This window comes from Ictalurus punctatus, chromosome 4 (genome assembly GCF_001660625.3).
Source record: "Ictalurus punctatus breed USDA103 chromosome 4, Coco_2.0, whole genome shotgun sequence".
Classification (NCBI taxonomy): Eukaryota; Metazoa; Chordata; class Actinopteri; order Siluriformes; family Ictaluridae; genus Ictalurus; species Ictalurus punctatus.
This window is the reverse complement of record NC_071284.1, coordinates 7,720,308-7,744,034: the sequence shown is the minus strand read 5'-3', so window position 1 is coordinate 7,744,034 and position 23,727 is coordinate 7,720,308. Positions and strand designations below refer to the sequence as shown.

The 23,727-nt window shown below is 39.5% G+C and overlaps 2 protein-coding genes across 2 annotated transcripts; one reads left to right on the top strand and one right to left on the bottom strand.

Moving 5' to 3' along the window:
* Positions 1-6: 6 nt before the first annotated feature.
* Positions 7-11,393, top strand: pcyt1ab (phosphate cytidylyltransferase 1A, choline b). Its single transcript, XM_017466501.3, has 9 exons — positions 7-149; positions 1,594-1,701; positions 3,451-3,547; positions 4,225-4,341; positions 5,422-5,573; positions 5,683-5,761; positions 5,914-6,056; positions 8,053-8,241; positions 10,106-11,393. Exons 2-9 carry the CDS (start codon positions 1,597-1,599, stop codon positions 10,301-10,303), a joined length of 1,080 nt encoding a protein of 359 aa, XP_017321990.1. The 5' UTR covers positions 7-149; positions 1,594-1,596; the 3' UTR covers positions 10,304-11,393.
* LOC124627858 (dynein regulatory complex subunit 7) lies at positions 10,730-23,264 on the bottom strand. The gene is made up of 19 exons (XM_053678235.1): positions 23,223-23,264; positions 23,128-23,135; positions 21,621-21,713; positions 20,644-20,818; positions 20,145-20,270; positions 19,675-19,869; positions 19,341-19,499; positions 18,583-18,798; positions 18,270-18,386; positions 17,370-17,442; positions 17,122-17,250; positions 16,818-16,946; positions 16,465-16,673; positions 16,042-16,242; positions 15,593-15,703; positions 15,316-15,426; positions 14,967-15,167; positions 14,191-14,330; positions 10,730-14,076 (listed from the first exon to the last, which is right to left on the bottom strand). Exons 1-19 carry the CDS (start codon positions 23,262-23,264, stop codon positions 14,043-14,045), a joined length of 2,469 nt encoding a protein of 822 aa, XP_053534210.1. The 3' UTR covers positions 10,730-14,042.
* Positions 23,265-23,727: the final 463 nt, after the last annotated feature.

The window sequence follows — 23,727 nt, the reverse complement described above, 5'->3', positions numbered from 1 at the left end:
GACGGCGATTAATTGTCTGAATGTAAAAAAAAAAAAATGTAGTTAGTCACTTTACTAAATCGTACTTCCCGGTTACACACACACACACACATATACATACACCGTCTTCTTCTAAGTCCAGGCACAGCGACTGAACTCTAATCAACAGGGTCAGTAACCTCTATTCCAGCTGTAGCTATTTATTTACTTTTGTATAGTGTCGTGTACAAAGTGATATTTATTGTTGTTTAAGGTATTAAGTCCAGCTACTTGTTCAGTTACTCTGTATCCCCGTATGCTGTTGTCTTTTCAGTTCACTTTATATAAGTAAACTTTGTGCTTTGTGCTACTTTGTACTACGTCCAAAGACATCAACAGAAAAGGAAAATGTTTTTGTTCAAATTTATTTTATTTTATTTTTTTGGCCTTTTTAGGTCATTGAGGTAATTTAGAAGTTTGTAATGAACAACCTTTCAAGAGGAAGTTAAAGAGGAAAGAGGCATGACTTGTTTCCTCTCCTTCATGACGTTTATCTGTATTTGGGATATTATTCAACATTAGTTGACAGACAAAATTATTCATGCATAGTCATACAAAATCTTGTAATGCTGAACCATAAATCACACAATACTGTACAGTAAGGAATGCTGTGGAAAAATTGTCTTTATTGTTTAACCTTTTGTTCTTTTGTTGAAAAAATTCACAGAAATACTCTGCTCTCACTGATGTCAAATAATTGCAAACAACAGAGGTTTATATATATATATATATATATATATATATATATATATATATATATATATATATATATATATATATATAATTCTTTGTTAAATATAGGTGTGCAACAATTATCGACATAATTTTAGTCAATATTTTGTGCTACCCCTCTTTGCCAAGATAACAGCTCGGAGTCTTCTCCTATAATGACTGAACTTGTGGTAATGTAGGTGACTTCGGATTGTAGTTTTGGAGACTTTATGACCCCAAGATGCAACTAACTTCTGCAATTGTCCAGCTGTGATCCTTGGAGATTTTTTGGTCACTTGAACCATCCTCTTCTGTGTGTTGAGATGATATAGACACATGTCCTCTTCCAGGTTGATTCATAACATTTGCTGCACATCACAGCTATATTCATTGGTCTTACCCATTGTTATGAATGACTAAGGGAATTTGGCCTATGTTTTACCTCATATTTATACCCCTGTGAAACAGGAAGTCATGGTTGAACAATTTCCTGTCCTAGACATTCAGGCGTACTAAAAAAATAAGGAAAATATCAATGGGAATATACTTTAAATATATTTTTTCTCATATGAATTCATAGGGGTGCCAATAATTGTTGCACACCTGTATTTAACAAAGATTTTATTATTATAATATTTTTGCAAAACTGTTTTGTTGTTTGATATCCATGAGAGCAGAGTATTTCTGTGAATTTTGTGAACAAAAGATGAAAAGATTAAATAATAAAGACCATTTTTCACATCATTCTTTGCTCATATTTGCCAAGGGTGCCAATATTAGTGGAGGGCACTGTACCTAATCTGCTTCTTGAGAGCTTTCTCTGATGGTAAACAGCATTAAATTATACAGCTTTCCCACATTTAGGGCATGGAGGGGCACAGTTCAGGACTCACAAGGAAAAGAAGAAGAGAGGGACCAAACGGAGACACGGACAAGGAGGAACGAGGTGGAAAAATCCCACGAAGGACTTCGGTGAGTGCAGTGAAGCCATCTGCAATCAGTCTGTCATACAGTTTTGCCAACTATTTTCAAAGAAAAATAGCTAAAGTAGCTCACAAAGGTGCTGGAAGTCTCCAGATAATGTCTTAAAAATCTGCATAGTTATTGAATTGTTATGATCATTTGTGTATCAAATCATGTTACATGAGGAAGGAAGTTGTTTTTTTTGTTGTTTTTTTTCCTGAAGACAGGTCGACTTGAATAGAACAGAGGTCTATCAGAATGGAAAATAGATTATAACATATTTCCTATAGAAAGAAGTCTATCTATTTATGTATTTACAAAATGCCATAATTTATATCAAGAACAAGACAAAATTAAGCAGTCGTAGTGTGTAGTTTGGAAACAGTCACAAAGGAAATAGGTACAGTTGGAATAAATCACTTTTATTACATACATGTACTGCCAAGAAGAGAGTTTAAAACAAAGAATAAAGAGATTACACTGATCAGCCATAACAATAAAACCACTGACAGGTGACGTGAATAACATTGAGATATTTAACAAGGATTTTTTATATAAACCTGTGTTGTGTTTGCAATTGTTTGATATCCATGAGAGCAGAGTATTTTTGTGATTTTTTTTTAACAAAAGGTTAAACAATAGAGACAAATTTTCACAGCCTTTTTTGCTCATATTTACCAAGGGTGCCAATATTAGTGGAGGGCACTGTATATTAAGCAGCAAGTGAACAGTCAGTTCTCGAAGTTCTCGAAGGGTAAGGATCTAGAGACATTGACAAGAGCCAAATTGTGATGGCTAGACAACTGGGTCAGAGCATCTCCAAAACGGTAGGTCTTGTGGGGTGTTCCCGCTATGCAGTGGTTACTACCTACTAAAATTGGTCCAAAGAACGACAATTCGTAAACCAGCGACAGGGTCGTGTGTGCTGAAGGATCATTGATGCTCGTGGGGAGTGAAGGCTAACCCGTCTGGTCCAATCCCACAGAAGAGCTACTGTAGCACAAACTGCTGTAAAAGTTCATGCTGGCTATGATGTCAGAAAACACGGTCCATCACAACTTGCTTTGAATGGGACTGTGTAGACACAGACCGGTCAGAGTAGCCATTCTGATCCCTGTCTACCATCGAAAGAGCCTACAATGGGTAGTTGAGTATCAGAACTGAACCAAGGAGCAATGGAAGGAGGAATGGAAGGTGGCCTGGTCTGATGAATCACATTTCTTTTACATCATGTGGATGGCTGGGTGCATGTGCGTCACTTATCTGGGGAAGAGATGGCACCATGATGCCAAGAAGGCAAGCCCGTAGAGGCAGTGTGATGCTCTGGGCAATGTTCTGCTGGGAAATCTTGGGTGCTGGAATTCATGTGGATGTTACTTTGACACGTACCACCTATATAAACAGACCGAGTACACCCCTTCATGGTAACGGTTCAAGGAGTTGACTTGGCCTCCAGATTCCCCAGATCTCAATCCGATTGAGCGTCTGTGAGATGTGCTGGACAAACAGGTTGGATCCATGAAGGCTCCACCTCGCGACTTACAGGACTTACAGGACACCTGTTTGGTGGCACAAGGGAGACCTACAGAATATTAGGCATGTGGTTTTAATGTTATGGCTGATCAGCGTATCACAGTGGTGATAAGTGAGTGGTTATTGGGAACAATTGTAACCAGTAGCTATGACTCACTAAGCTGGCAACAATCCAGTTATGGGACATATTGAAAGTGATTTCCCATGTGTGTGTGTTTGCTCAAGATCCTGACAGAACCTGCACCCTTCTCTGATCAGCTGGAGACTATGTCCACTCCATACACTCGTGTGAGCCTAGAGGAAGCCCGTTGTGGCATACCAGGTGCTTGCTTACAATTTCTCTTTCCTCCTGTCTATTTTATCTTCAAAGATTTCCAAAATAAACATATGTTTAATGTATGACTACAAAAATGTTAATTATAGTGGCCTGTTTATAAGGAACACTTAGAATATCTAGCAATGTTAGATATACAATTATTGACTGTAGCCCATCTGTTTACCCTGGCCATCAGTGAAAAGACACCTACACAGGACCACTGCTAATCAGATATTATTTGTATGGCGGATCATTTTCACCACATCAGTAACACTGAAATGGTAGTGCGCATGTGTGATGCAGTTATAGGTATATTGGGTACAGCAGCATTGCTGTGTGTGTGTTTTTTTATTTATATAATATATATATATATACCGAGCAAAAATATCCAGCCAACAGCTTTGCTCTGATCATGAGCTATGTAGTAAGTGTATACAGTGTTATTTGTCACTGCCATGCTAAGAATGGTCCACCATTAAAATAATATCTTGTCAACAGTGGTCCTGTGGTGGTCCATTTCCACTGGTGGGCAGGGTTAAAGGAGTCAAACTCTGCATAGCAACAGATGGGCTACAGTCTGTAATTATATACCTAGAAATGGAAGGTGAACCTTATTAAAAAAGTGTATATAAGTGACATGTTTAGTGAAGAAGCTGTCCTTTTTTCCTCATTCTCATGTGTAGTGGGCCGTGCAGTGCGCGTGTATGCTGATGGGATTTTTGACATGTTTCATTCTGGACACGCCCGAGCTCTGATGCAGGCTAAATGTCTTTTTCCAAACACTCATCTCATCGTAGGCGGTAAGTAGCGTGAAACTACACTTAATCACTTAGTGAAGACAAGGGCCAAAGGTTTTAAAGAGCAACTCCAGCCATCTTTAGTGAGCTAGGCCTTTAGTTCACAGAAGGAAAATCCTTGGCATAATTTGACGACAGCAAGTCTTTAGTTGTTCTATGTAATACAGTCTGTTTTTCTCTTTTACATCTCCATTTGTGTTTAAATGTGAGGCGGTGATGTGCCAAACAAAACATTAAAAACCCACTGAAATGTTATAACCAGCTCCATTTTAATAAACACTCATACTTTTGGCTTTCTTGTTTTTGTTTTTTCAAACCTGGGGCACAGAAGGAAACTATACACAGACCAAGCTTATTCTGTGTAACCAATCAACTTTATTTCATCATAAACAACGATAACACGCATTTATAATAATCTGACAGTAGAATTCAGACCATTTGCTTGGTATATTTACATGAGAAAGCACTGAAATGAAGCTCCACTCTGCAGTGATCAAATGGTGGCTGTGACCTTTGGGCAGTGTAAATTGAAAAGCCTGAATTGCACAATAAGTAAAGATTGCAGCTTCGTTTCTGGAAGGATTTCTTTTCAGTGCTTGCCACCTGACACTCAGGATGTGTGCTGCATTCAGGAAAACATGTACATCTATAGGAATTATGAAAACAAAAATAGATTGAAAAGAAACAGCCTTAAGGAACACATTAAGACAAATGCATCAGTTGCCTTTGTAGTTTTCTCTAGTGTATAACTTACTGGTAAACTTAACCCACTATTTGACTAATACTGTACTTTATTGAATTTTGGTGATGTTTCAGGGTCTGATTGACGTGGTTTCTGTCAAAACACCTCTTTGTGCTTGTATATCTGACACAAACATGTGTTTTGACAGCATGAGAATGAAAAAAGCCCCATTCTCAGTACAAGTATATGTCATGGTGTGTTAAAGGCCAAACCACAACTTTGTTGCTTTTTTTTTTTTTTTTTTTTTTTTTATACACTAGTTAAAAATCATAAGAGATAATGCAGTTGAAGATCACGTTTTGTCACGTTTTCACATGTCTATAACTTAACTCTTTTCACAGTATGCAGCGACGCTTTGACGCACAAGCTTAAGGGCTTTACTGTTATGAACGAGGACGAGCGTTACGATGCAGTGAGTCACTGTCGCTACGTGGACGAGGTGGTCAGGGATGCCCCATGGACGCTAACACCAGAGTTCCTGACCAAACACAGAGTGAGAGATATTTGAAGGATGTCTGGCATACTTGGCTTTTAGTGAATATTTAACAACTTGAGCGTAACACATTCAGAAATACCTCAGATTGACTTTTCCTGTCTTGCAGATTGATTTTGTTGCCCATGACGACATCCCGTACGTTTCAGATGAGAGCGATGATGTTTACAAGCACATAAAGGAGGCCGGTAGGTAACAAGCCAAATAATTAGTACAATACAGGGCAAAGAGTTAATAAAGGAAGTTCTGCACTGGAAAATGTGATTGAAAATGTTTTTGTTTGTTTTTTAAAATAATTTTTATTGCCTTGATTACTTAAGAATGATCATTTCATTTCAAGGCATGTTTGCGCCCACACAAAGGACAGAGGGCATCTCCACCTCTGACATCATCACACGCATCGTCCGTGATTACGATCTTTATGTGCGACGCAATCTGCAGAGAGGCTACACTGCCAAGGAGCTTAATGTCAGCTTCATTAATGTGAGTTCAACCAACATCTTTAACAGTGTCCAGTTCAGAAAAGTTGGGTGTGTCCTTACTTCTGAGAGGACTGGATGTGCAACTTCAAGATTCCAGATCCATGATCCATTATTGAGCCATGATGGTGAACGTGATTTCTTTAAGAGGTATATTCCTGGATTCACATCTCCTTGTTATTAAAGAAATAACATTCCTATCACTCCTAAGCAATTACTGCTATCTGATGATATCAGAGTACACTTCCTGCTTTCACTTCCATTCCTGAGCCTTTATTGAGAAAATTCTTTCCATAGGCACCAGTCAGCCTATTGTGCAGTTCTGCATTTCACTTCCTATATTTAAGCAAAATTGTTTATTTGTTGAAGATACTGACAGAATAAACATATTTAGCTGCAGTTCATCATATAAGGCAAAATGAGCACATTTATTCATTCGTTCCAGATTGTTGTCTTGGCTTTGCCCAGTGCTTTCGCAATGCCTCTGATAGATTTTTCTCTCTTCACTCAGCTTCAAAATGGCTTGATTTTCTCCCATAGACAGCTATCTGATCTTCAAGTTGGTTTATCCTTTTTAACAACAAATGCAGTGTTCAGAGATGAACCCTACGGCTCAAACCAAGAGTAGACATTCAGAGCTATTATTTCTTTAAATGATCGATTTAACAGGGCACACCTGGGCAACAAGAAACACCTATCAGTCACGTGTTCCAGTATTTTTGATCACTAGATGTAAATACGAGGACATGAAAGCTGACATTCTAATCTATCATCTCATTCATCTTTTGATCTCAAACCCAGATGTCTTCAGTGTATAATGAAAACAATAAAATTGGCCTTGCTGTTCCAATACTTTTGGAGGAGACTGTATATAAAGTTGGCTGGTCTGCCGAGCTACGTATGTAGTGCACTTTCCAGTTTAGCTGAAGTGATCTAACAAAACGTGCAGACTAAGTGCCTCGTTGAAGTTAAATGCTGCTAAAGATGTTTCAGTATTTTGACAAATGGCCAGTTTTGCATAAATTTATGAACAGAAATGCAGATTGATCATCTGTGGCCAGGAACCAAGGGAGTAAAATTGACCTTGCTGTCTCGGCAGGAGGGATGGCATACTCTTTCTCCCCTGACACAGTGACGGTAGCTAATTGTGGGCATCTCTGAGCTCTGGAAGATTACTGGTGCATCAGGCAGCATTTTTTAAGAGGCTTGAGTACGGATTGGAGGTGCACAGTGACTGCTGAATAGGAATTCTGTAATAGGAACTGTAAAGAGACATTGCTTCATGAATATGACCTACTTAAGACCTATTTACACTCCCCACTCGAAGTCTGATGTATGAAATATGCACTGGGAGAGACAGGCACTGAAAAGTATGGAAAGGGAGAGAGAAATATACAGAACAATACTTAATATAAATTTGTAAATAATAGTACACCGGTAATAAAGAGAGTGGAATGTGCGGGATGAGGTTTTACCAAAACACACGCATGTGCATCAGTTAAGTCACCATCATCTCTTAAATTCTGCCTGATACATTAATTAAATAATTTATTAATATTTAATAATAGCTTTATTATGATCAAGGTTGTGGTGGATCCCTTGGAACACTGGGCAAGAGGCAGGAGTGATGGAACATCATGCTCGCACACACATTTTCGCACACTCATTCACACACTCAGGGGCAGTTTAATTTATCCAATACACCTAAGAGAGAGGAAACCGCAGATCCCTGGGGAAACCCATGTGGACACAGGGAGAACATGTGAAACTCTGCACAGACAATAACCCGAACTCCGGATTGAACCCTGGAGCTCTGAGGTAGTAACACTACCCACTGCAGTACTATCATCCCACCTTCCCTGATACACCCTGTTTTAAACTGCTGCAGCTGCAACTACTGGGGTGGTTATTGTTTCCTCAGAAGCATCAATAATGTGAGATGTATTGTCAGCTGTTGGAATGAACACGAGACTTTGTTTCTACACATGTGATCTTTGCAGGAAAAGAAGTATCACCTTCAGGAGCATGTGGATAAGGTGAAGCAGAAGGTACGGAACGTGGAGGAGAAAAGTAAAGAGTTTGTGCAGAAGGTGGAGGAGAAGAGCATCGACCTTATCCAGAAGTGGGAGGAGAAATCACGCGAGTTTATTGGCAACTTCCTGCAGATGTTTGGGCCAGACGGGGCACTGGTGAGACAGCAGGGTGGATGTGTGGGGCACTAATTTCTGTTTCTCTGTCTCACGTAACAGTGTGATGGGTACATTGCCCTCCACTAATATTGGCACACTTGGTAAATATGAGCAAAGAAGGCTGTGAAAAATTGTCTTTGTTGTTTAACCTTTTTAACTTTTGTTAAAATAATTCACAGAAATACTCTGCTCTCATGGATATCAAACAATTGCACACACAACACAGGTTTATCAAAAGAAACTTTGTTAAATATAGGTGTGCAACAATTAGTGCAACAATTATTGGAACCCTTTTAGTCAATACTTTGTGCTATTTTAGCCAATATAACAGTTCTGTGTCTTCTCCTATAATGCCTGATGAGGTTGGAGAATACATGGCAAGAGATCTGAGACCATTCCTCCATACATAATCTCTCCAGATCCTTCTAATTTCGAGGTCCACGCTGGTGGACTCTCCTCTTCAGTTCACCCCACAGGTTTTCTCTGGGTTTCAAGTCAGGGGACTGGATGACCATGGCAGGACCTTGATTTTGTAGTCAGTAAACCATTTTTGTGATAATTTTGATGCATGTTTTGGATCATTGTCCTGCTGGAAGATTCAACCACGACGCATTTTAAGCCTTCTGGCAGAGGCAGTCAGGTTTTCATATAATATCTGTTGATATTTGATAGTCCATGATGCCATGTATCCTAGCAAAATGTCCAGGTCCCTTGGCAGGAAAACAGCCCCAAAACATTAAAGATCCACCACCATATTTAACCGTGGGTATGAGGTATTTCCTGTTATTGGTCACCCAGGTGTACTAAAACAATGTAAAAACCTGTGTTGTATTTGCAATTGTTTGATATCCATGAGAGCAGAGTATTTTTGTGAATTATTTGAACAAAAGATCAAAAGGTTAAACAATAAAAACAATTTTTCACAGCCTTCTTTGCTCATATTTACCAAGGGTGCCAATATTAGTGGAGGGCACTGTATTATATAGAGTATATACAACCACACAATATTAATTTCAGTAAAAACAAAGGATTGCAAAAGACCACCCTATTCCCCATTAAACTGTGCTAACAGTTGATTATTTCAGCTCAGTATTTAAAGTTTTCATTTTGTCTGCACCTTTGTGCCATTTTAATGACTTCCAAGAACATCTTTATTTGCAGCGAACTTGCACACAAATACTTGTAACTGAGCTTCACTGATTTTTTTTTTTCTTTCCCCCTCCACTATCTATTTCCTTCTTGCCTTGTATCTTGGATTACTGTATCCTCCTGAATGTTTTCCTTTTTAGCTGTCTATCCACAATCTATGATATGCTATTTGGATTCCTAAAGCACCGATAAGATATTTGATGAGATCACTGAATCTGCTATGATACGATACATTTAGTAGCCTTCGGTTGCTACCGTACCTGACCAGCTTTGTTGAGAATCTGGGGTAGACCTACTGTTAATTCACGAATGATGATGACACACGGAAGGCCTATTTTAAAAGTATGACAGTTACGGCACATCACCGTGCTAGCCTATTAAATTACTCCACACATCAGTTAAACATGAATTATTTTTATATACCAGTTGTTTGTCCTTTTTCAATAATCTATTTACGATTGTTGCATTGATCAATATCAGTTGTTGCCGTTTTAATCAGTGCATTGACCCAAACTGTAGCTAAACCCTAGGATTTGCTATGCAATAAGTATTGTTTACTGTTAAAGAACAGTTTTGACAAAAGAAAATCTGATATCTTTCCACTTAACCCAAAATGAGACATTTTAAGTGTCAAATGTTTGTTTCTGATGTAAATGAGGTGTTTCACTCAGCAATCCTGTTGCTTTGCCCTGAATTCTTGTCTGCCCCCCTCCAGAAGCACATGCTGAAGGAAGGGAAAGGACGGATGCTGCAGGCTATCAGCCCCAGACAAAGCCCCAACAGCAGCCCCTCACGGGAAGAGCGCTCTCCTTCTCCTACCTTCCGTCTTCCTTTCTTCACCAAGACCCCTCCGTCCTGCTCACCTCCTCACTACATCGACACACACCGCATCAGCGAGGACGACGAGGACTAGAGGGCGTCAGGATTGTATTCAGGTTTTTAAATTCCAGACGACAGTGTCCAATTGACTGTTGATTGGGAGTCCTAAACTGTAACACGGCTTTAAGTTAATCTAGTGTAGGAGTCTGACGAGGACTCCAGCACCGGGCTGCATTAATTACTGTATGAAGGGCCAGATAGAGCTCCTGGAAACAAATTATTCTCAGATTTAATCAGTATTTGTTTGCATCTTTTAAACACATTTGATTTGTGCACACGTTCTTAAGTCCAGTATGACTCACCGCACACCACTGTGACTCTGTGTTACTGTCACATCACACATTGGACCATTGAACCACCTTTTTAGTTCTTTACGTTCCAATTGTTCAAATGTAAAAATGCACGCGCACATGCACCTCTTAAAACGAACAACGAACAGATTAGACAAAAATTGAATGTACCTCTCAGCCAAGTCCTGTTTGGTGGGTAAAGTTTTCTTCTTTAGTTTTATACAGGTGTAAAAAGCTTACTAATAAGTAAGGAAAGCTTATATGTACCAGTTTAACAGAAACCACATAAGCAAGTTTATATGAAATGACTTTATGTAAGTGTATCATTTGTGCATATAGCTTGTACAAAGCTGTTTATGTACAAACAGTATCACGAAGTCAATTGGTGTCTATTGATGCGAGTTCAGATATGAAGTTTGCAAAATACTAAACTGGTAGCTATAAGGATCTCATGCTTGTGAGCTACATTCTGTGCAAAACTATAACAAACATGTCTTGGCTGAACAATTACATCTGAGGTGAGAGGAAGTGTGTGTAAATCTTTTTTTTATTTTTATTTTTTTATTTTTTGGCCAAATTGTTCCTTTAAAACTTATTACATTCCCTTCTGTCCCAACATAAACCACACGTAGGCTAGAAAACACTGGATTTACTGCCATAATGGAAAACTGAACAGAATTATTTTACTGTGAGGGCGAAAGTCATAGTACGTGTGTTCAAGGCCAAGTGACTATTTTTAAATATCCTAATTTTAGTATTCTGTCATGTTTGCTTAATTATCACTGTCTTTAATTTGTAATCTGTCACAATAAATGAAAGTCTTATCCCTTTTGAGATTCTGCATTTGTCTTCGGTTTAATTGCACGTTCCTGATTTAAAGTGGCCGCACAGCTCTTGTACAAAATTAGCTTCATACACTACACGTTTTGGCAACGTATATTCGTTGTAAATTTGTTTGTTTCATTTTTTGCCAAACTATTTCTTTAACATTTCTAATGTTTGTGCTCATTTTACAGCCTGAATGTGATGGCACAGGCTATCGCATTGTTTACATTAGTGAGTGAGTGAGTGTAATGTATTTAAGCAGACAGCTGCAGTAAAGGCCTGGCAGAACATCACCAGGGAAGAAACCCAGCATCTGGTGATGTCCAGTTCCAGACTTCAGGCAGTCATTGACTGAAAAGGATTTGCAACCAAGTATTAAAAATATTTTTTTTAAATACGTGGTTAAAAATAATTTATGATTGTTAGATTGCCCTATTACATTTGGTCCCCAATGGGGGTTGGGGGACATATAAAAAGAGCTGTAATTCCTACACTGTTTACCTGATTCGGATGTAAAAATTCCCTTAAAAATTCCTCATTTTCAGTATTTAATTTCAACTCCAACATACAGCAATAGACAACTAAAATAACAATAACTTTGGCACTAGATGGCATCAGGATGCACAATGGGAAGAAGGCAAGCTGGCGGAGGTAGTGTGATGCTCTGGGCAATGTTTTGCTGGGAAACCTTGGGTCCTGGCATTCATGTGAATGTTACTTTGACACGTACCACCTACCTAAACATTGTTGCAGACTGAGTACACCACTTCATGGTGATGGTATTCCCTAATGGCAGTGGTTTCTTTCAGCAGGATAATGCACCCTGACACTCTGCAACAATCTGTTCTATTTTTCTTTTTTTTTCATAAAAAACATCTGTGGCATTATTTAAATAAACCAGCATTTAAAGGGTTACAATGATCAAAATGTTTGGTAATTATGATTAGAATTTATGCTGTTATAAAAAAAAGAAAAGAATCGACATCAGTGAAAGTGGAAAAATATATCAATATATAATATTTTTTATCACAGTATTTGGACATGGACATTTTTGTCCTCTGTGGACCTATGTGTAACTTTTTTAATTGACACACAAGGGTTAAGGTTTTGGTTAGTTGGACATTGTGTTTTTGTGTTTCAGGAAAGAAAGCTCCTAGGAGGCCATGGAGTACTGAGAAACAGGGTGCTGTAAAGTGTACACTAGGAAGGGTTTTGCCATGAGAAAAGTTCCTGAAAAAGCTGATTGTCAGTCATGTCTATATGCAAATCCAGCCCTTAGATCAAGATCTTGGTGTGACATACAAACTTTGTACACAACACAATTCAAAGCATGAAAAAAATTCTTGCCACATTTGCAGAGTTGTAAATGGAGTGGAAATGGAATTACAATTTAATTACACCACTTTATAAGGTCTTTTTTTTTTTAAAAAAGAGAGACTACTTTCTAATTCAGTTCAATACAAAATTAATTTCAGGGAAAATTCAGTACTTTACTGTATATAGTCTACTGATTTCTCAGACAAAGAAGTGTTCTGTCAGAAATCATTGCGCTTTATTTTACAGTTCTCTAAGTCAGTATGTGACGAGGAGGAGGGAGGAGCCAGGCAGTGAGGACGCACGCCTGGCACTGATTTGGCTAATCTGTGTGTGAGAGAGAGAGAGAGAGAGAGAGAAAGGAGCGGCTGAAAGCGCCAGAGGGGGAGAGAGGTGCACGTGTGTTTTACGTTTGATAGCGTTTGTGTTATATTTGAGTTCTGTTTATCATTAAACTTCATGCTTATGTTCAGCCTGTTCCCACCTCCTCCTCGCCCATCTTTGAAGTTGTGTTACATTGGTGCTGAAACCCGGGAAGGAGGAGAGACACGCTGCTGGAGAGCCCTATCCTCCAACAGCTGCGCCGAGGAAGAGTGAGGTTGTGATGCTGGAGCGGTTGCTCTCTGCCTGAAAAGGGAGGAGTCATAGCCAACCACCAGGAAGTCCAGTGCCATCACCCAGCGTCGTGGAGGATCGCTTCCCAGCAGGCTGAGGTCCAGATCACCACGTGTCTGTCTCTTCTGCTCGCTCCTTCTTTCTCCCCTCTTCCTCCCCTCGCCTCTCCTTTTGCTCCGGCAGGCCGACAGACATAGCCGGAAGGGCAGCATTACCCATTGCGAAAGGAGGGGAGAGGGTGTACACGCCAGGCCAGAGGCCTGAATCTGGCTAATCATGATGGCTTTCTTCAGTTCCCTCTGAAGTTTTTTCTTTTCGTTCACATTTTTATCTATATTATATTTCTAATTTTGTTTCTATCCATTATTCTAGTTTTATTCCCTATTATATGATATTCTTTTATTTCCTTAATATTTTTATCTTTATAATATTTGTTCTCTTTCATATATTATTTTTAAAATCTATATTATATTTGTAATTTTGTTTCTAGTCATTATTCTAGTTTATTCTCTATTATATCATTTTTTTCCTTAATATTTTTTATCTACATTATATTTTATTTTATGTTTGTTCTCTTTTATATATTGGAGTGGTCGTAAAAAGCATTTCACTGCGCATCATACTATATACGGTTATGTATGTGACCATGTTGATTTTATTTGATTATGATAAACCTGTGACGTGTCAACCTCCTGTCAGACCTGCTGTTAAGAGAAAATGTATCACCGCCTACTGACCAACCAGATCTGCACCATCTGCAGCACTGTGGTAAAAAAGAAAAAAGAAGAAAAAAGTGATCATTCATGTTAAAAACTGAATTAATTAAAAAAAGAATCTTAGATTATCAGTGTGAATGAGGTGAAGCTGAAGTGTATACCAGTCGAGGCGCAGTTTCAAAAGTTTGATTCTGAACTTGGCTTCGGAGCAGTAGGTCAAATATTCTTCCTCATCCTGTTTTGTCAAGTTGGACTTGTTCATTTGGTACCACTGCTGCTTTTTCAGGAGCTCGCGAGTCTCCTATACACACACACACACACACACACGGAGAGAGTGAGGGAATAAGCTTCAGATAGGAGCAGGTTGGCTTTATCCTGCAATGTAAATGTCAATACCCGTAATGAACACGTCTCAATATAATGAGCTATTCTTTGTATAACAGCTATTCTGTATAACAGCAAATTGAGAGCTTCTAACAGCAGGTCAGAGCCTCTCAGTAAAGGAGGTGTGGCCTCTGTGCATGTCAGTCTCAGTGAAGGAGGTGTGGCCTGTGTCTCAGTCTTGTGGCCTCCTACTCCTCTAACCCAAGACATTTCTCTTTTTGTTTTTGAAGATGAAATTGTTTGTACAATACTGATTTGGCCACATTATGTTGTTTGTACACCTGTGAACCATGCTGTAGCTACACTAAAACAAATACTAAAAGATATGATGTTATGAAAGTAAATCTGGACTAGTTGGGCTGTCCCGGGAGTTTAAGGTTTAAATAATGAGGTGTCAGAGCTGGTAAGGTTCCTCAGATGAGCAGTTAAATGTCTTCAGGTTCTTCAGTCCAGCTGCATTAACACAATTCGAAACATTCCAAATAACCTGGATGTGTTAAAAAAAAAAAAAAAACCCCACAGATATGCTAGAGATGTCATATGTGAGCGTCACCTTTTGTAATCGAGCCGTGATGGGATTGGGCTTGGGCTTGGGCTTGCGCTTGTCCATAAGTCTCTGCTTTTGGTTGTTGGGCCAGTCTGCATGGCTATGCACGCTCAGGCACTCCGAGTCTCCCTGCCGAGACGAGACCGGAGTCAAGATGTCCACATCCTCGTACTCTTCCTTCAGTTGCGTCTCTCGGGCCAGGTCCTTCTACAGGAGAAAAAATTTCGATTTTAGTCATTATTTAACAGTACTGGTTAGAATCTTAATATTTGGTTCATAAAACAAAGTGTTATTCAATGAAATTAGATAGACGTATGAAAGGTGAGTAAGTCCATATAGAAATAATATGTCTCACCAGCTTTTCCTTCTCTTGGCGTGCCTTCTCATTCCTGGCCATGTCGTACATGGAGATCTTAAGCATAATGGCACTCTCCTCCTGCTCTCTTACCTCTAAGATGCTCCTCACCTGACACACACAGACACACACATATATATATACAAAAGTATGGTCTCTTCTTTTTCAGAAATTGCAAAGACTACTGATCCATGAAACAAAATGTCAAATAAAGTTATACAGATGCTGATACTTGAAAAAAAAACAGCTTTTTAAAGAAAATATTAAATATTATTACTTCATCCTCAGAGTCCTTGATACTGATTAAGAATTTCTTCTCCTCCTTCATCAGTGCCATGAGGGTCTGGTACAGGTCCATGTTTGTGAAGGGTTCTGCCAACGGGTCCACCTGCAGGTACACCGAGAAAAAGAAGACAAAAATGATTAGAGCCATGTCAACCCACTCAAAGGAAAGGTAAATCTTTTTTTTAACTGAATCATGGATTTATCTTCCACTCAAATGTTAGCCAAATGTCTTCTAGCCTTCTAGGTGGTCTTTAAGGAATCTCAACAGCAAGCAGTTTTATTCCGTTTGTATGGGGATTATATTTATTACACTTTTGTGTTCCTTCTTTAAACACTGACACAAAAATTATCAGATGATTGCTGAAAGTGTGCTTTTGTTGTCAATAATTAAATGACCACTAGAAGGCAGAGAAGTATTTTTAAAAAGTTTTTCTGTCAAACCTTAAAGCTAGAGACCATCTTGTCGGAGAAGGGGTCGTCAATGTTAGAAGGTTTTTCAAAGATGATAAAATCTGGAATGATACTGTTGTACTCCAGATGATATGTAATCTCGATTCGATTCTGCGAAATCTGGAAAACTAGTTCAGCCCTATCCTGGCTGGCTGGTTTGGATCGATCCCTGTGGAATTTTGCCACAACCTTCTGCTTAAAAAACACACACACACACACACACATATTATTGATCCAGTTCCCATGGTACATTGGAGCCGTCAAATCATATCCTATGCTAACGTGATTAATATGATACCGCAAAGAAAATATTGGTTATTGGTGGGTAAAGTCGTAGCAGGTGAAAGCTTGCAGTACTTTACAGGGGGTGTGTGTGTGTGTGTGTGTGTGTGTGTGTGTGTGTTCTATTCTGACCTGAATGCGTCGCTCAACTCCAAGATTTTGTGCTGGCTCCAAAGGTTCATAAATGACGTGCCAGCAATCCAGGAAGTCAGAACGGTCCTGAAACGTCTCCGTCATCTCTGTAGCCGTCTGGACTCGACTGAACAAGTTGTCATGTCGAGCTTTGCTGTAGAACTCCATAACATGCTCGATCTCAGGTCCCAGAGTCATGTACCTATGAGCTGCACAGAGCAGAGAATCTTAGTTGGTGTTTGGTTAAAATGCAGACAATTAATGATGTGTCTAAATCAGATTTGATGACAGTCACTGAGTGTAACTCCCGCTGTTTAATATAGAAACGTAATACACAAACATAATGCATTTACTTTTTAGGCCGAAGCTCCTTCCTGGTGAGAAACGCTCTGTAATGACATTGGTGGCTTTCTTCAGTTCCCTCTCCTGGAGCTCATCATGCCGGTTCGCATACCACTCATTCACCGTGTTGACTTGAGTGCCTTCACAATGCAAAAAAGGAGGGAGAAAGGTTTAATAAAAAAAATGGAGGAGGTGGACTGACCAATGACTGAAGAAAAACATCAAGTGCAGGGTCAATCAGTGACTAAACACAAACTTGGCATCAGCTTTGTGTGAATTTTACCATGAAAAATGTAACTTATTTATAAAACTCACATTCCGGGTCATCATAACTAGAGAGTCTTCTGACTAATCCGTCCTTCAGGAAATAAGGGGAAAACTTCTCCAGCTTGGCGTTCTTGTAACAGATAACCTTCGACCCACCAGGGAAGCGACTTTCCAGATCTTTAAATGCAAACAACAAACACAAAAGGTCACAGAGGTCATCGCATCAAATGGTATATTCTATAAGACTGATCGGGTGTGCTGAGATTATTAAAGGTCATGCACACGACAAAAGTTACCTTCTTCTGAGATGTGGATTTGTGTAACCCATGACTGAGGCATCTCATAACCCTTAGGCTCTTCTGTCTCCTCCTGCAAAAATAAATGAACATGATCATTAAAAAGGTCATAGTTTATTAAAAATTATACAAGGCCATTAAAAATGGAGATTTACTTGGGACTGTTTAAGAAAAGCCTACAAATCAAAAGGATCCTGTGAGCAACATGAATCTTCATGTGTTTTTATATATTTTATTCACTATAATCCTAGAGCCAAAACTTTTTCTCAAAAAACAGAATTCTTAAAACATATAAAGCAGAGGTTTTTTTAAGGTACAATAAGAAATTTGATTAAATTAATGTTCACTTGTTATTTAAACCTGAGGCAAACCTAGGATTTTCTGAGAAGTCCTAAAACTGCATCAGAACTCAGTACAATTTTATTCTTATTCTTAATAATTCATTATGGTTACCTCCACAACTTTTTTTTAACTTTTTGTTTGATAATATTCTGCTATATTCTCAAATGAACAACATGTCTTTATTGTGAAGACATTTCATAAAATGAATAAATGAGTGAGATGGACTACATTTTGGTGTTTAGTCTTCTGCCTGAATATTACCTTAAGCTCATACATGACATTTCTGACACTGTTTTTTTTTTTTTTTTTTTTTTTTTTTTGGGGGGGGGGGGGGGGGGGGGGGATCCTTGTTTAATTTCATTTGAAACTGACTGAACTGCATGCTCCTGTATGCATTATGTGCTATAGTCTGTCCTGCTTTCAGTTTAATTAGTGAATAATGATGAAATCTTGTATGAAAACTCTAGGGAGGAGTAATCCTGTTTAAATTAAGTCTGGGTGTTCAGTGTACGCTCATAATGGAAGGTGCGTGAAAGCAGGAAAACCGGCTATACTTACATCATTCTGCTCCTCATTTTCTTCTTCTGTTTCATCAGGAAGGTCTAGTGGTGAACTGCTACTGGACAACATCATGCACTCCCACTTTAGCACATCACGCAGGTCATACGTCATCTCCTGAGAGACACAAAGAGAAAAAAAATGTATATCAATATTTGCCCAGATCCGGACGAAGTATAATCATGAAGTGGAAAAAAAGATTTATAGGCAATAACTTTCAACATTGCAGGTACAACAAATAACACTAAAGCTTAATCTGATTTCACACCGCCATTTAACACGGTCATCAGCTCAGAAATCCACACATACTGACCGTACAGCCGGAGCGGCAGTCCTGTATGTTGACCCAGTAGTTCTCATGGTTCCAGACACTCTCGATGCCGAGGAAACACGCGCTGGACGTGGGATAGCTCTGGCCCGAGAGCGGGTCGATGAAGAAGCTCTCCGATATGTCACGTTTCCCTGCCAGAACTAGAACCCAGCTGTGAACCCGTAAGCCCCACAGAGGATCTGGAGAATGCTCCTGCTCCTGTAGGAAAGGAGAAACATAAAATCGGTCAAATTTACTATAGCGTACACAGCCAAAGCCATGATATTTCAATTTTACAAGATTTCATCGGTGGTTCGATTTCCAGTACAGCTAGGTCTTTCACGATACATGATGAAGTCTTTAGGCAATGACTTGACAGGACATTTACAATTATGGCATTTGGCAGATGCCCTTATCCAGAGCACATTACAGAAGTTTTTTAAAAATCATTCTGATACTGGTTCTCTAAGTCACGGACTAAGAATAACATCAAACATTATGTAACATCAACTACATGATCTACTTTCTCAAAACCAAAGCAGAAAAGCTGAGACATTAAAGGGGCAGTTTGGAATATATGGAGCTCTTTGGTGCCTGAAAAGTGTGAAGACTTTTTGAAAAGACTAAAAACTCCACATTGTTATGTTCTTTGCCTTCATATTGTCCATTATTTTCTAATATCAGGATGCTTCATGATCTCTTACACAACACACAAACATGCATGTATCATGATCAGTGTGCTCTAATCCCTTAACTCTGACCTCCTTTAGTCTCTCGGCTTCCTGCTGCTTGGCGAGCATTGCGTGATGCTCTTGAAGCTTTTTCTCCTCCTGACGCTGCTTGAAGGTGCTTTTCAGCTCTCGTGGCGGTTTAACCATGTACTTCAGTTTCTTCTTCTGCTCAGACGGCGTCTCCTCAACCTACACACAAGCAAACCATGCCAAGCTAATTATCACTAGTTGTTTTAGCTATTTGTCGATAATAAATGCGGTGTAACCGCATCAGTAACTTTACAGATATAAAAATCATACAATATGGAAATCCAGACTGAATGAGTCAATCATACCTCCTCGAAGAGGCTTTGTGATCACTCACCGTGTCCTGAGGTTTGAGTAGTGGACACTCCTGGTTGCTCAGATCAAGCAGACACATCTCCTTGACGGCGTAGCCGCTGACACAGTACGCATTGTAGCCTGCGCCCAGCAATAAACTGCAGAGCAAGGTGGCGTAATCAAAACACGTACCTGTCTGATTCCGCACCACCCACGTTGGAGAGTACAGCTGTTTCGGCTTTACAAATCACACAGACAAAAGAACAACATTACCGCTCTGTATGGCTCACACATGTAATAGTCAGTCTGTACATCTCTGTTGATAATGTGAGCTGATGAATATCTTGTGTATTTATTATACTGTTATGCTCTTGGTGTGAGCACAGGACAGTCTTTATGGTTACAGCAGTAATTCTAAGGTATAAATCTACTGTATACAAGTGAGATTATCCACTGAAGAAAGTTATTGAGAAGTGTAATACTGAGGGTAGAAGCAGTAGAAGTAGCACTTACTATTTCACTTGGACATTCCAGCAGCTCCAAAGTCAAAAAGTCAGAGATGAAACTAGCACAGCCCTGCCAGGCATACAGCTCACGGTACGGTATCGGTATACGCCGCAGCGTGGTGCACACAAACTTCTGTTACAGCAAAATAAGAACACACACAAAGCTATATGGTAAATGGAGATACGTGGTCCTGAATACCAGAGAAATGTACAGTGTAAAAGAACATATTGTGACAGTGTTAAAAACTTCAAGCTGCCATTCATTTATAATCCAGATAGAACCTGATAATACAAGTGTCATGATATATCTGATAATTTTCTTAATAATAGTACACTAGTAATAAAGAACAATGTGTGTGGTACTTTACCAGTACAGAGGCACCAATACAGAGAACAGTATCATATTATTCTATCATATTTATCAGTTCATATTCATCAGGGCACCCAGTGAGTAGTGTTTGTGTTGGGAACCTAGTGTACGGCTCATGGTGTTGTAAATACTTCACCTTTACTCCAAACTCATTGACTGGGCAGAGTAGTAGCGGTTTGCGGTCAGGGTACTGAGACGAGTACCGAGCGTGGAGGTCTTCAGCCATGGACACCAACAGCTTCTCTTCAGCCGAGTTCTCGCTGTATGAGACAGGACATTCGGCCTGGTCTAACTTAGGCTTCTGCTCCGACCTGTAAGAACAAAATCGTTTTGGATCATCGGCATTTCTACATTATACAGTTTATTTGGCACTGACAATCAACTTCATGTGTTTCTTGGCTTAGTCTGCCTAAATGCATTGCTTCTAGTGCATGAATTCTAGCTACTACGCTGTTGCTTACATAGGCTAATGCAGAGCACATTTTCTTTAATGTACTGTTAAATGTGCTGTTTGTAATTTTTAATAGTATAAAAGTTCTGGGTGGCAAAACAGAACAGTGTTTGAGTTGTCTTCAGGAGATCACGAGTTCGATCTGTGCAGGAGATTTTAAATAATCTCTAAGCGACCTTAGAAAAGCTGTTATGGAAATCTTGCCAAAAGCCTTAGATTAGTTTCTGTTTACATTTCTAAAGCGCTGAAATGAGCTCCACCCCCATAAAGGACAAACCTGCCTATAGCAACCATACAGTAAGAGTGGAGCAGGTTGGGTATAAGTGGAAGGCTTGTCAATGCTTTCGCAGTCAGTAGAGGACACTGAAGACTGCAAACCATCTCAATATAATGTGTTAAGTGCACAAGTGACAAAAATGCTGGTGTGTGTATACCTGTCTTAAATCAGAAGGTCCTAACTCTCTTTACATTTTGCAACCCATATTCCTGCCCATAAAGCTCTCCGCATCCCACAACCAATCAGAACCTACTCATTGTTCATAAACGATGATTAAAAATGCAATTGTCTTAAATCTTCCTGGCGTAAATAATGATTCATCCATTTTTGCACAAACAGAAAACGTAATAACAAAAATGTACAATTTGTGATACAAATGACTCACAGCACAGTACGTTCTCCCTCCTCCACCTCTTCTCCCTCCTTCTTCTCCTCTCCATCCTCCTTCTCTTCTCCCTCCTTTTTCTCCTCTCCCTCCTCCACCTCTTCTCCTTCCTTCTTCTCCTCTCCCTCCTCCTTCTCCTCTCCCTCCTCCTTCTCCTCTCCATCCTCATTCTCTTCTCCCTCCTCCTTCTCTCCCTCCTCCACCTCTTCTCCCTCCTTCTTCGCTTCTCCCTCCTCCACCTCCTCTCCCTCCTTCTTCGCTTCACCTTCCTCCTTCTCCTCTCCCTCCTCCTTCTCTTCTCCCTCCTTCTTCGCTTCTCCCTCCTCCACCTCCTCTCCCTCCTTCTTCGCTTCACCTTCCTCCTTCTCCTCTCCCTCCTCCTTCTCTTCTCCCTCCTTCTTCGCTTCTCCTTCCTCCTTCTCCTCTCCCTCCTCCTTCTCCTTCAGTTTGACCTCCTCCTTCTCCTCTCCGTCTTCCTTCAGTTTGGCCTCCTCCTTCTCCTCTCCATCCTCCTTCTCCTTCGGTTTGACCTCTTCCTTCTCCTCTCCATCCTCCTTCTCCTTCAGTTTGACCTCCTCCTTCTCCTCTCCATCCTCCTTCTCCTTCAGTTTGGCCTCCTCCATATTAGGCTCAACTTCAGATGGCACTCGGCACATGGCAAGAACATGGCAGAGTTAAGCACAGATTATAGCTTCCAGTGTCACAGAGATTGATGTTCCTTAACATAGTTACTTTGGATTATTGAATGAATTTGGCAAACAGATAAATATAACTATGAACAAATTTAATGTAAGGTTGAAAAGTAAATCAGATTTAATTTGACTGGAAATAAAATATATACTCTACCACTGAACCACCAAATATAATTAGATTTCCTTTCATTTTAGGGAGGCTACTAGTCATAGACAGCTAGAAATATTTGTTATTATGCTATTGTATTACATTTTTATTTACTATTGTTTAATTATTATTATTATTTTTACAAGAATCAAAAATCCTTTTTAAAGAGATAATATTAGTCTAACTTTCTAAAGAAGGTCTAGACCCCTACGATTGTTATTGTTATTATTACATTAAATGACAGACATTAATTACAGTGCCCTCCAATAATATTGGCACCTGCAACACTCTGCTCTCGTGGATATCATGTTGAATAACATGATGTCTTAACGGCGGTTAACGTCGACTAACAGAAAAGTGTTCTTCGTGATGTTATTCGCGAACATACACTTGTTTTCTTTCTTTTTTTTAATAGCATAACTGGATAACAACGTTTGGTCGTCTATACGCGCAACAGAAACGGAGATGACAAAACTAAACTGTGTGGTTAAAGTTGACAAACGGAAACTATGTGTATAGAGATGTAACTCAGTGCTTACACAAGGTTTTTTTTGTACAGTGCAGGTTTATATATCGGGATGAGTAAAGTTGATCTCTGTGGAATAATTAAACATCCTGCCTGGTCATATGCACTCTGCTCAGCCTGTTATACTGAAATGTATCTAACTCTGAGGACTGAGAAACAAACAAACACACAAAGAAACAAGTTACCTTGGGTGAGAGATGTGTGCGGGGTGTTTGCGGGTCTCTCTCCATCATCACGTGTGGAAACACCAGCTCCGGCCCCTGCAGTTCCTGCCGCATGCCGCGTGGGGCGCAGTGGTAGATTTTCCACCGATTCACTAACAATTTCTTCGACAAAGTTAGTCTGTGTATCCATCACACAGCTCAAAAATAGTAAATAGCTGAAGCTCTGGAATTTTACACCATCGTTATAGGTTGCTTCTTCTGTGACGTCACAGTGGTGTTGCTACAGCAACAGTGATACACTGATGTTCCATGGTTCCAACACATGGCACTGTAGCAGCTAAATGCATAGTGATAGGTTAGTTGTATCTCCCCTTGTCTAGCGACACCAAATTAGCCAAGTCTAGTGTTAGATAGTCAAAAAGTTTTATATGTTATCGGTCTGGTACTCCTGCAATCAGTGATAACACCTAGTTTTATGATAAATCCAAACTTTGGTCTAATTTTCAATTAGCCCTTACAAGCAAGAAATAAATGCATGGAAACAGTATATTTAGAAGTACGTTTTTTTTAAAAAATT

Coding starts and splice junctions, on each gene's coding strand:
- pcyt1ab (XM_017466501.3), top strand. CDS start 1,597: ATGGAGGGGCACAGTTCAGGACTCACAAGGAAAAGAAGAAGAGAGGGA. Junction 3,548..4,224: donor AGCCCGTTGTGGCATACCAG/GTGCTTGCTTAC, acceptor TCTCATGTGTAG/TGGGCCGTGCAGTGCGCGTG. Junction 4,342..5,421: donor CACTCATCTCATCGTAGGCG/GTAAGTAGCGTG, acceptor CTCTTTTCACAG/TATGCAGCGACGCTTTGACG.
- LOC124627858 (XM_053678235.1), bottom strand. CDS start 23,264: ATGCGGCAGGAACTGCAGGGGCCGGAGCTGGTGTTTCCACAC. Junction 20,819..21,620: donor GAGGGAGAACGTACTGTGCT/GTGAGTCATTTG, acceptor TTGTTCTTACAG/GTCGGAGCAGAAGCCTAAGT. Junction 14,077..14,190: donor TTGAAACTGCGCCTCGACTG/GTATACACTTCA, acceptor TTTTTACCACAG/TGCTGCAGATGGTGCAGATC.